The sequence below is a fragment of the Pogoniulus pusillus genome, chromosome 34 (genome assembly GCF_015220805.1).
Source record: "Pogoniulus pusillus isolate bPogPus1 chromosome 34, bPogPus1.pri, whole genome shotgun sequence".
Classification (NCBI taxonomy): Eukaryota; Metazoa; Chordata; class Aves; order Piciformes; family Lybiidae; genus Pogoniulus; species Pogoniulus pusillus.
The window spans coordinates 11,741,015-11,753,443 of NC_087297.1; the positions used below are offsets into that span (position 1 = coordinate 11,741,015).

At 43.8% G+C, this 12,429-nt stretch overlaps 1 protein-coding gene and 1 long non-coding RNA gene across 6 annotated transcripts in view; one reads left to right on the forward strand and one right to left on the reverse strand.

The window, feature by feature from the left end:
* LOC135189789 (uncharacterized) overlaps positions 1 to 12,429 on the forward strand; it is a 122,724-nt gene that overhangs the window by 56,789 nt on the left and 53,506 nt on the right. The gene's annotated exons all lie outside the window — the stretch shown is intronic.
* TOX (thymocyte selection associated high mobility group box) overlaps positions 1 to 12,429 on the reverse strand; it is a 232,783-nt gene that overhangs the window by 6,336 nt on the left and 214,018 nt on the right. For all 4 annotated transcript variants that reach the window (XM_064170508.1, XM_064170507.1, XM_064170511.1 and 1 more), the window contains exons 6-7: positions 12,203 to 12,283; positions 109 to 495 (exon numbers count right to left, since the gene is read on the reverse strand). In XM_064170508.1, coding sequence (XP_064026578.1) covers positions 109 to 495; positions 12,203 to 12,283 — 468 coding nt within the window. The remainder of the gene's footprint in view (positions 1 to 108; positions 496 to 12,202; positions 12,284 to 12,429) is intronic.

A 12,429-nucleotide genomic window follows, 5' to 3' on the forward strand; every position in this document is an offset into this window, starting at 1 on the left:
AGCTAACCCAATGGCTCTAAACCTTCCTCACTATGCTGACTTCTCCTCACTATCCCCCTTCCCCCCCAGAAAAGTAATTCCCCAGACCACTGAAAAGCTGAAACTTACCTGCTGCATGGTAGGTGAATGTAAAGCAGACTGGACCTGCATGGGTAGCTGGTTCCCAAGGGACTGCTGCATTGAGATTGGTTGGTGCTGCTGGATGTTGAGATGCTGGTGCAGGGGGGGACTGATCTGAAGAGGAGGTGGTGGGGACACAGCCATGTTTGCTATGGAAACAGTCACTGGCATTTGGTTGTTGGGTTTAGGTGCTATGTTCCTGGGGATATTGGCATGCATGGCAGTGATGTGAGGACTCATTCCTGGTTGTTGGTGGTAGTGGGAACTGAGGTACAGTGCAGAGTGAGCCTGAGTGGGGCCATGGAACACCGACTGCTTTGAATTCATCATCTGAGGCTGTGGGGAGGCTTTGACATCGACAGGTTCACTGTAGCTCTGTTGAGAAGAATGAAAACCAGACATTAATTAGAAGCTACAAAATGCTGCAGTTCCACTCCTCGAAGAGCCCTGGGAAAACACAAATCTGGACCATCACATTGTCCTTAATGTGGAGCTTAGTTATTATACCAGAAAAAGAATTAATCCCTTTTACCTTCCACATTTCAACACTGTTCAGAAGTTAGCTCATCTGTCTCCTGGCCTAGCCTGACATTTAGCTCTTTCCAAACGTGGAGCTGGCATCACTGACCTAATAACCTACACAACAAAGACAAGCAAGCCTGTCACATTTATTCACATAAGCAGCCACTTCTATTGTCCTCAGATTTGATGGTCTAGTTGAAAAGAGATTCAGGAGGGTGAGTTCCAGCACAAGTCTGCAGTGATCTTTGGCACTGTCTCATTTTCCCACCTGCAAACCAGGGAGAAGAGTTACTTACAGTGTCCTTTACCACATGCATTGGTAACTGCTAACAGGGCTTTATCAGCTAACACGATGAAGGGGCTAACCCCCACCCACAGCTGCTCTACTGCACTGAAGAAACACACCAGTTGCTGTGCCAATGCCTTTCTTTCCTTGAGGCATTCTGTGCTGGGATGCTATCCACACCTGTATCAGACATGTTTCACAGGCCACATAGTCAGAAAAAATAAGAACATTCTGAATCTTTTTCACTGTTAGCAAAACTTCCTTTATTAATCCCATTCAAAAAATTCTGGCTTTAAAACTGCTGTCTGAGTAAATCAAATCCATCTTAGTAAAGCTGGAAGAATATTGGGTAGGACATCAGGAAATGCACAGACCTCCAAAAACGTTGTGGTCTGCCAAGATTTCTTAGAGCTGCTGTTAACAAAATCCTTCCACTAATGAAGGTTTGTTTTAATCATATTCTTTGTTCTTACATTTATAACTTGTCTCATCTGGTTCAAACTCAATTTCAGTTGGTTTCCATACCCTTGTTTTTCCCCACCTTCTGACCATTCTTTGTTCTAACATTTACAACTTGTTTCATCTGCTTTAAGCTCAGTTTCAGTTGGTTTCCATACCCTTCTTTTCTTCCTCCTTCATGAGTGCTAACTCTGAGTGCTCAAATAAACTATGAAAACAAGTTAGGAATTAACTCCCATGAGCTAAGAGGTGGGAATCATAATTTGCAGCTAAGTCCTAATGGGATTAACAGCCAGTGAAAGGTGAAACATGCTGGAAAAAGAAAACCAGCAGAAATGTCCCTCTGGAGCAAGCAGTCACTTTGTCACAACAAGGGCTGAAAGATGCATATATGCCCTTATTCTATGACCTCCATGTCATGTTTGCTCAGTTTACAAGTCACAGTAAGTTTCCTCTTCCTCTCAGCACTCCAGGGTCAGTGAAGTCTCTTTCTATTCCTTCTGAAGGATGAGCCATCCCCAACCAGCTGCTGATGCTGTCGTTATGTGCCACGAGAAAGATAAGCAAGGTAACTTTAGAATCATAGAAACAGTCAGGGTTGGAAGGGACCACAAGGATCAGCCAGTTCCAACCCCCCTGCCATGGGCAGGGACACCTCATACTAGATAAGGCTGCCCACAGCCTCACCCAGCCTGGTCTTACACACCTCCAGGGATGAGGCTTCCACCACCTTCCTGAAAAACCTGTTCTAGGCTCTCAGCACCCTCATGCTGAAGATCTTCTTCCTAACATCCAGTCTAAATCTCCCCATTTCCAGCTTTGTTCCATTCCCCTCTGTCCTATCACTACCTGACCTAAAAAGTCCCTCCCCAGCTTTCTTGTAGCCACATTAAGATACTGAAAGGTCACAATAATGTCACCTGGAAGCCTTCTCCTCTCCAGACTGAACAGCCCCAACTCCCTCAGTCTGTCCTCATGGGAAACTCTTTATTTTCTCTAAATGCAGCTGCAGCTCTCATTTTTTTCTTCACTAAGCTGAGGGCAGTTAGGTGAATGTGACCCAGCGAATCTCTGCCTGTATGGATCTGCTCGGCTCTGCTCTGGTGCGGGTGCACACACATGCAGCAGGTATTGTGCACACCTGCAGGGCTCAAGTACAGGCATAAAACCCCACAGAGAGTAAGTGATAAAACCTGAAATAGCTGCCAGATCTGCCTGGGTTTTGCTATTCTTTCTAAAAGCCTGAACTCATCACAGCATGAGAAATACTTTCCCACTGTCTCTTCAGTTGTGTTTTTAGGACACTTGTGAGTGTGGGAGCAAAGACTACACAGGTTTGCCAACATTTCAGAGGTTTGGAAAGTTTGCCAAGCAGCAGCATGGTCAGGACACTCCTCTGCAGTGGAGGGGCTCTTTACATGTTTCAGGAGCTGTGTACTGTGTTCTTCTTGAGAAACCTGAAGTTTTCCTCGTCCCCTCAAGAGAGCAGCTCACCTTTCTGTGACAGAGCTGATCCAGCCTGGGATAATTCCTCCTGAAGTCTTGAAGGGCTAATAGGTTTAAGAGTTCCTCCTGATGAGGAGGTATCAAAATCCTCTGCAGCACTATTTGCCATACTGCTACATACTCATATTTCATCTGTGACTACAAAGATGCTGCCATACACCTCTGTAACAAAGGTAGAGTGAAGCACTTTAATTACTGAGTGATTCCAAGGTCACATGTAAGTGGTAGGTGCACACTGATAAAATTACAGAGAGATGAGATAGTTTCATTCAATACCTCAAATACCAAATTATTTTAAGAGGAATAGCACAGCTTTGGGCCAGAGATGAATAACACTTGCTTTACCTCTGAGAAGAGCATCTGCAAAGTGATCAAAAGGGACAGTCCTAGTCATCTCAAGCTATTGAGGAGCCTTCTGTATCTTTCACTACCTCCTGGATCTGGTGAAAGCCACACATCTTCACTTTCAGAAGAAAGCTGTTATTTAAGATGCTTTAAATCAGATATGATCTAAAGCCAAATTGTCCACTGGCAGTGTAAGACATAGCAATATTATCAGTTCCTGGGGATCTTGATAAATGAACCCGTTAAAGGCTGTTCTCCGGCGTGCTGCACTTTCAACTCCTTCTGCAGCTGGGTCAGAAACACAGCCTTTTTTAAGTGAAGCCAATGGATGATGTCAAATGTCTTGGCTTTGTTATGCTGCTTTACTGTGGAATATGATGCATGGGTCACGCTATCATTTCAGGCACAATTACTGATTTCACAGATTTGAATGAGCACTGCACATGTCCAGAGCAGCGCCAGACAGTCTCAGAGAGGGTTTTTACTGCGCCTAAACCCAGGAGTTAAGAAAGAAGAGATCTGGTTAGCCAATAGAAGCTCTGAATGCACAGTTCCCTAGCCTTGCAGGTTGGAATTCACTCAGTTTTCTCTTGCCTTTTTCAAGGAGAAGAGCAGACAAATAATTGAGCAACCCCCTTCTGAGTGAATTAATCTGCCCAAAGCAACACAAACAATGCACATCTCTAAGGCTTGGCTCGAAGCTGTAGGACGCAACTCACGCACAGGTACAGGCAGCGGAATCAAAGCTCTGACTCCGCACACACAGGCCACTACATAGTGAAGGTTGCTGTCCCCTACCCAACCCCGAGGTCTTTACTGGGCACACGCAGTGAGAAAAGCTGTGCTCACTTCTCTCATCAGTGTGGACCCACCGCTAGAGGGTGAAAGAATATCACAGTTAGGCAGTGGTGGGCAGTGGGATTGGACTCCTGCCTCCGCCTAGGACTGTAAGGGTAAGAATGGCCCCGATGCAGTGAAAGGGAACTCGGATCGGAGCCCAACGCTGCTGCTTCAGTACTAATGTCCTAATCCATTGCTCGTGAAAACCTGGGCAGCAGAGGCTGGGAATCATCATTGCCAATTCCTGACCACTGCTTTTGGACCTGCAGTTCCTCAGAAGCATACTTAGAAACTGGAGGATCCTACCCTCGCTTGGGGCTACCGAGTAGAACATTTAGATATCAAAGAGTGACAGGACTGGGGGGAATGGAGCAAAGCTGGAGGTGGAGAGATTCAGACTGGACATGAGGAGGAATTCTTCAGCATGAGAGTGGTTGGGTTGCCCAGGGAGGTGTTTCAGGCCAGGCTGGATGAGGCTGTGGCCAGCCTGGTCTAGGGTAGGGTGTCCCTGCCCATGGCAGGGGGGTTGGAACTGGCTGATCTTTGTGGTCCCTTCCACCCCTGACTGATTCTATGACTCTCTGTATACATACACATGAGTATCTTCAATTTACATGATGTATATAAGCTTTATATTCAGCTTTACCTCCTGCAGCACATGATACCATAACATATGGAAACGAAAGAAATGTTTTGCAATAATTTCATTCTGGTAAGCAGTGCTTAGCTGTTTGGAATATAAAATCAGTGTTGTCTCAAAGAAACCTGCTAATTACAGAGAAGGATGATAAAAAAAAGCTGTCTTTTCCTTAGTCTTTCTTATTTCTTATTCTATTGATTTCACAAAATAAGTTAATCACAGAATGTTATGAGTCAGAAGGGACCCTGAAAGATCATCTAGTCCATCCTCCCCCCACCAACTAGAGCAGGACCACCAATATGTCATTATTTGATTATAATGATCAAAGCCTTTCAGTTGGAGCAATATAATTTCAGTCAAGATCAGACATGCTCAAAGTGTTTTATGAACAACAACAATTAAGCTCTCCCTTCTAATCAAATGTTCAGTAAATCTATCCAGGATACTCAGAACAGTCAGTAAATGTTCTTGAATCACAGAATTAACCAGGTTGCAAAAGACCTTTGAGATCATCGAGTCCAACCTATCACCCAGCACCTTCTAATTAACTAAAGCATGGCACTAAGTGCCTCATCCAGCCTCCTCTTAAACACCTCCAGGGATGATGACTCCACCACCTCCCCAGGCAGCCTATTCCAATGCCAATCACTCTTACTGTGAAGAATTTCTTCCCAACATCCAGCCTAAACCTGCCCTGCACAGCTTGAGACTGTGTCCTCTTGTTCTGTCAAGCCTGGGTTGCCTGGCAGAAAAGACCAATGCCAGCTGGCTGCAACCTCCCTTCAGGTAGTTGTCCTTTAAATACATGCTGAGAAAGCTCCTCAAGACCTAGGACGTGAGCCTTATGGTTAATACAGCCAGCAGAAACTTTCTGTCAGTGCAAAGAACTTTGCTTGTGGGTAAACACAACCTATTCCATCCTCAGGAGATTTGCTGTTCCCCAGAGGCAGAGGGTAGCTTGCTTTGGAATGAGAAGCAGGTGCTGCTCTTGAAATGAGAAACAGATGTTTTGGCATCCTCTCTGCTCAGCCAAGAACGTGTCTTGTGTGAGCATTTCAAGGCCTAGGAAAGAGTTTTAACTCAATTCAGGTTCCCCAGGCATTGTGTGTCAGAAGCTTCCATAGCTGCCTCACCATCCCTTTTCTTGGTGATGCCCTGTGCATGCCCACAGACTGGAGTCCATCCTGGAGCCGTGCTGAGGAATCCAACCCTTCTTGGGCTCTCTGACCAAGATGAAGGTTACGGTGAAGTAGCAGCAGTGATTGTGTCACAGCTGGTACCAGGAAGGTCCAGGCTGTGATCAAACTTAAGCAAGCCTGACTCAGCTTTAAATCAGCTGTCTCCAGTAGTGTGACACTAAAGAGGCAGGTAGAAGGAAATTGGCTGAATATTTATGCTGCTCCTACAAAGCTTACCTAAGCTTAACTTTGCATCTGCTGTCTTTGCTGTCTCTTTGGTGGAAGTAACATCTTGAATTGTTTATTCCTTCTCTCAGCTTTTCTCTGTTCACATAATCCTTTCTGGTTTTAACGTTTTTGACATTTTAGGTCACTTCCAACCCCAAGCCTGTCCTTGAGAAGAATCATAGAATCAGTCAGGGTTGGAAGGAAGCACAAGGATCAGCCAGTTCCAACCCCCCTGTCATGGGCAGGGACACCCATCCGTAGATCAGGCTGCCCACAGCATCATCCAGCCTGGCCTGAAACACCTCCAGGGATGGGGCCTCAACCACCTCCCTGGGCAACCCATTCCAGCCTCTCACCACTCTCCTGCTCAACAACTTCCTCCTCATGTCCAGTATGAACCTACCCACCTCCAGCCTGGCTCCATTCCCCCCAGTCCTGTTGCTCCCTGATAGCCTAAAAAGTCCCTCCCCAGCGTTTTTGTAGCCCACTTCAGATCCTGGAAGGCCACAAGAAGGTCACCTGGGAGCTTGCTCTTCTCCAGGTTGCACAGCCCCAACTCTTCCAGTCTGTCCTCACAGGAGAGGAATCTCTTCTTCTCGCCTACATGGGCTCAGCCATTTAATTAATACTCCTGCGAAGCTGTCTATAAGAGAATAACTTCTCTGCAGCAGCATTTTCTCTTTCCTGCTCTTCAACTCCTTTAGAGATTCCTTTGACTTAACTCTACCCACTCTGGCAGAGAACTCATCCTCATCTCTGCAGGAGAGCTGCCTCCCAACCTAAGCCACAGGAGGCTCTTAGCAAATGACGTTTCATATTTTGTTAATTCCAGTCACCTATTGCAATAACAACATCTGGGACTCTGGAGAGTTCAGAAAGCTTTTTGACACGTTCTTGATGTTCCAGAACAAAGGAGTAAGCCATGGGTTGTCATCTATAATTATCTGAGGTGGCTCAGAGGAACATCTTCAAATCTAAATATACATTTTTTGTCACCCTCTATAGGGGATTGTCATGGATTCATCCAGGGTCTCTAAGTAAAAATGGATGTTTTATGAATGTAACCTGAGTACATGTGATAAAGGATATGCAACTTTAATTTGATACAAGTGTTTTAATTCCCCAAATGGAAGCACTAGGCTAATAGTGAAATCTACTTTTATTAACTCACTTCAAAAACAAACACAGCTCCTCTCCAAATCAAAACCTGGCTTCTCTCAAGCTCAAGACGTTTCTGTCATTTCTGGCAGCAGCTATGTGAGAGCATCTCTTGGTTTTCACACTGCTGAATGTAAAGCTTGATTTAGCCTCAAATCAAATTCATGGCATTAACTTAAATATAGTTTGCTCTACATTTTCATCTGCAGTAGATTGAAAAGAAGGTGGCCTGGTTTGTGTTGCCATCAGGTTAAACAGTTGTTTTGTAGCTATATGTGTTTGTTTCCTGAATCACAGGATGGTTTGGGTGGGAAGGGGCCTCCAAAGGTCATCCAGTCCAATCCCCCTGCACTCAGCAGGGACATTCTCCACTAGAGAAGGTTACTCAGAGCCTTGTCAAACCTTACCTTGAACATCTCCAGGGATGGGGCCTCAACTACCTGTCTGGGCAACCTGTTTCAGTGTTCCACCACCCTCATGGTGCAGAACTTGTTCCTAGCATCCAATCTTAATCTTCTCTAATTTCAAAGCATTGCCTCTCATCCTGTCACTGCAGTCTCTTGCAAACAATCCCTCTGCAGCCTTCTTGTAGCCCCCTTTAGGTACTGGAAGGCTGCTGTTAGGTCTCCCCAGAGCCTTCTTCAGGCTGAACAACCTCAGCCACTTCCTCAGCCTAACCTGATAGCAGAGGTGCTCCAGACTTCTGATTGTTTTCATGGCCCTCCTCTGGAACCAGTCCATGAGGTCCATGTCCTTCCTGTGTTGAGGGCTCCAGAGATGGATGCAGTAGTCCAGGTGAGGTCTCACCAGAGCAGAATCTCCTCTCTCCATCTCCTGGCCATCCTGCTTTGGATGCAGCCCAGGCTGCCATTTGCCCTCTGGGCTGCAAGAGATGTCCAGCTTCTCATCCACCAGAACTCCCAAATCCTTTTCTGCAGGACTGCTCTCAGTTTCATCATTCTCAGACACATCACATACTTGCATGGCCACAATTCTCTTTATCATCCCTTGAGAATTTCTGATTGCACCACAATCATTTCAGAAAGAACACAAGAGGTATGACAGTAAGCATGAAGAGCTATCACAGGAGCATGGAAGCTCCAAGCAGCTGAAACTTTTCCATGTCTATTCACTGCAGTCTTAAAAGACTCCAGTTCCTTCAGCTGTTCAATTGTGTTACAAGACAGGGAGTGTAAGAGCTATTTTGGGTGCCTGAAAACTCTCTGGTTACAAATTGCTCTGCTAGTGGCACTAAGGCAACGTCAGCCTTACTAGAGATGACCTTTAGTTTTTATATGGAAGATAATTGCAAGGTGATGGGTTGGGAAGCCTACATCTGCCATACACTTCAAGAAGCAGTTTTCCACGTCCAAAGGATTTGCACTGTCCACAAGACTCCAAAACGTCCAATGCACTTGCAGCAATGTCAAATGAGGACACAGCACAACGTCAGAGTTTTGAAATATGCCTGAGCAGTTGGAATTTGAATAATATTCTCCTTGCTGAGAGGTTTTAGCTTCAGCCATAGCTGCTAAAATATGTCTGCATGAAACTCGGAGTTGTGTCACTACACGGAGAGAATTAAAGATTCATTGAGAGAACAAAGCAGGGAAAAGAGGTTCTTTAAACTATTCAAACAGCTAAAGTTGTCTTTCTGTGTTTAACACTGTGCTAGTTTGAAGCAGGTTAGAATGTTTTGGTGAGAAGGACTAGATTGCAGGCTGTAAAAGGAAAAGAGTGGTGATGTCTACTTCACTCATAGTCTTGCTGAGATGTATAGGAACAAGAAATGAAAACATAGATAACCACTCTCGCTTGGGCTGCTGGCTGAGCTGCATCTTACTCTCTAACCTCACCCTCCATTTTGGACTAAGCCACTTTGCTTCCTAACCTCCATTCTTCCTTGGGACTGGGGTAAGGTTGAGAGGAGTAGGGGGAAGGTGAAGGGGCGGTTGGGAGCCCCTCCTGAGGACTCAGGTTTCTGGGAGGGCTGTTGTGTTTCTGTATTACCTTTTACCTTATTTATCTCTGTCTATAACTGTATATACTGTAAATATCTGCTTGTCTATTGTGCTAGCTGTAAATATAAGCTTCAGTCATATTTCCAGAGCTGGCTGAGTCCAGTCTGGGTGATTTCTAAAGGGGAGGGCAGGGAACACCCAAACCATCACAAACACATATAGGTCTTGCTCATATGCACATATACATTATGCATATTAAACACAGAATATGAACATATTGTTATCTAAACACACATAGATGCACTTTATGAGATTAGATGACCTCTAAAGGTCCCTTCTGACCCATACTGTGAGTCTCTGATACATAACCTATGAGAATATTTAACATTTACCCATGTATATCTGTATTAAGTATGCATACATATTTGAAAGACACAGCAAAACTCTGATGTCAGCCAGGGAAAGACAAAAAAGGGCTGGTTAAGCTAAAAAAAAAAAGTGCTTGTTTTATGAAAGAGGAAAATTGCAATTCACAGCATTTTATGTAATGCTGTACAAATTACCAGATACCAGAGACTGCATTTCTGGACCTGAATAAGAGTAAAAGTTGCAACTAAGGGCAAATCTAAAGACAACTTGTTTACAATGCAAAGCCTTAGTCAGTACTCTAAGCAATATGGCAATCTGCAGAGCAGAAGATATAATGCTTTGTAATGGGATTTTGGCTTTGCATCACAATGGCCACACATGTGAACAAGCTCAACAATAGTCTCATTGCTTCCAAAAAGTATTGTTTATATACATATATATATATATATATATATATAAAAAAAAGATTTTATATATATAATCTATATAATGTATATTATATACACTCACTCTATATAATGTACATTATATATATACTAAATATACATTATATATACACTATGTATATAATATACACTATATATAATATACACTATATATATATTTAATATATAATAGATATAATTTGTATATATATATGGATTTTAAAAGAGAAATTGCAGAAAAGAAACTGCTAAATTAAATGGGAGTTAATGCATAAGTGACATATTTACACATCCATAGAATCACAGAATCAGTCAGGGCTGGAAGGCACCACAAGGAGCAGCCAGTTCCAACCCCCCTGTCATGCCCAGGGACACCCTACCCTAGAGCAGGCTGCCCACAGCCTCCTCCAGCCTGGCCTTAAACACCTCCAAGAAGGCCAATGGGATCCTGGGGTGTATTAGGAAGAATGTGTCCAGCAGATCAGGTGAGGTTCTCTTTGAACCTCAAGCAAGTCCAACCCCACTGCCAGAGCAGGACAATGCTATCTAACACAGATCAGACAGGAACACATCCAGACAGCCCTTGAAAGGCTCCTGAGAAGGAGACTCCACAACCTCTCCTGGCAGCCTGTGCCAGTGCTCTGCAACCCTTCCAGTAAAGAAGTTGCTCCTTGTTCTATCCCAGGGAGCAGTGAGCAGAGCCTTTCCCCCCCTCTCCTGGTCAGCCTTCAGATACTTATAAACATTTATCAAATCCCCTCTCAGTCTTCTTTTCTCCAGACTAAAAAGCCCCAGGTCCCTCAGCCTCTCCTCATGAGCCATGCCCTCATAAGCCATTTCCAGGGGTGGAGCATCTATCACCTCTCTGAGCAACCTGTTCCAGTGTCTCCTTCCTCTGTCGGGCTGCAACAATACTCTGTAATGGTTTAGGAACTTCTCCTCACACCTCCACACTCTTGAAATTTACCAGACCAGGTCAGAAAGCTTGGAAGCAAGATAAAGCTCTATTTCACAGAACCACAGCACCATGCAGGCTGGCAAAGCCCCTCAGCATCACCAAATCCAACCTAGAACTCTACCCTGCAAGATTCACCTTAAACCATAGCCCTAAGCACCACAGCCAAACCACCCTTAAACACATCCAGGCTGGGGGACTCCACCACCTCCCTGGGCAGCTCATTCCAGTCCCTGACCACTCTTTCCATGAAAACCTTCTTCCTAATATCCAATGTAAACCTGCCCAGCCTCAGCTTGAGGACAACACATCCCAAATTGAAAGATAAATTCAACAGCCACAGGGAAGAAGATTTAGAAAAGAAAGACAATCCTGTTTTGAGAAGAGGCATTCAAAGTTTACAAGCAGATATACACAATCTATTTACTAGCATATATACACAATCTATTTATAAGTATATATACAATCTATTCATAGGTGTATATATATACAATATATACTTATACATATTTATAAGTATAGATATATACACACAATCTATTCATATATATATACACACACAATATATATATATATATATATATATATACTTGTATATATAACTCTATATTTACAAGCATATATACACAATATATTTACAGGTATTTACAGCTATATACAAGTTAGAAAGAATACAGAAATCCAAACTCCCTCACAGCCAAAGAAACTGCCCAGAAGAGGCTCAAAGCCTTTTTCCTCTCTCCCTCTTCCTTCCTTCTGAGACAGACAAACAAACCAAACAGCAAAGCTTAAGTTGTTTTCTGCTAGCCAAGGTTAAGTGGGAGATACCAGAGCTAAAGGAATCAGTGTCCCAGAACAGAATGGGACAAATTATTTACACTTTGGCTTCATATCCTCCTCAGCAAACCAATGAATGATATAAACTTCATCATTATCTTCTTTTTACAACCAATGATCTAATTTCTCTCATTGAAATACTCCAATTAGCCTCAAACCAACACACACTCCCAGTCTGGAGCAGTGCTGTCTCTATGACCAGTAGCCAAGGGATATCTTTTCATGGAGAGATGACTTTTCAGTGAGCATTTGCACCTTAAACCTAATGTTGAGGTGGTAACAAACAAGGCTATTTGCACTAAATACTATGGAACTGAAAATGCTTTGCAGTATGTCACTCTGTATGTGTGTGTGGATATACATTACGTGTTACCTTGGATACAAGGCTTGCTCTGTAGGCAGCTAACTGCTTCAGATATTCCTTCTTGGCAGCTTCAGTTTTCTTTTTGTATACCTAAAAACAAAGAGTGTTACATTGGTAAATTAATCTGGGTTTGGTTTTTGCATATCAGCAGCGTGTCTCATGCGTCTCCCTAAAGTCTTTCTAGGTAAACAGGTTTTGCTCCACATACTGCTCCAAGAGTGAAATAATAAGCATCA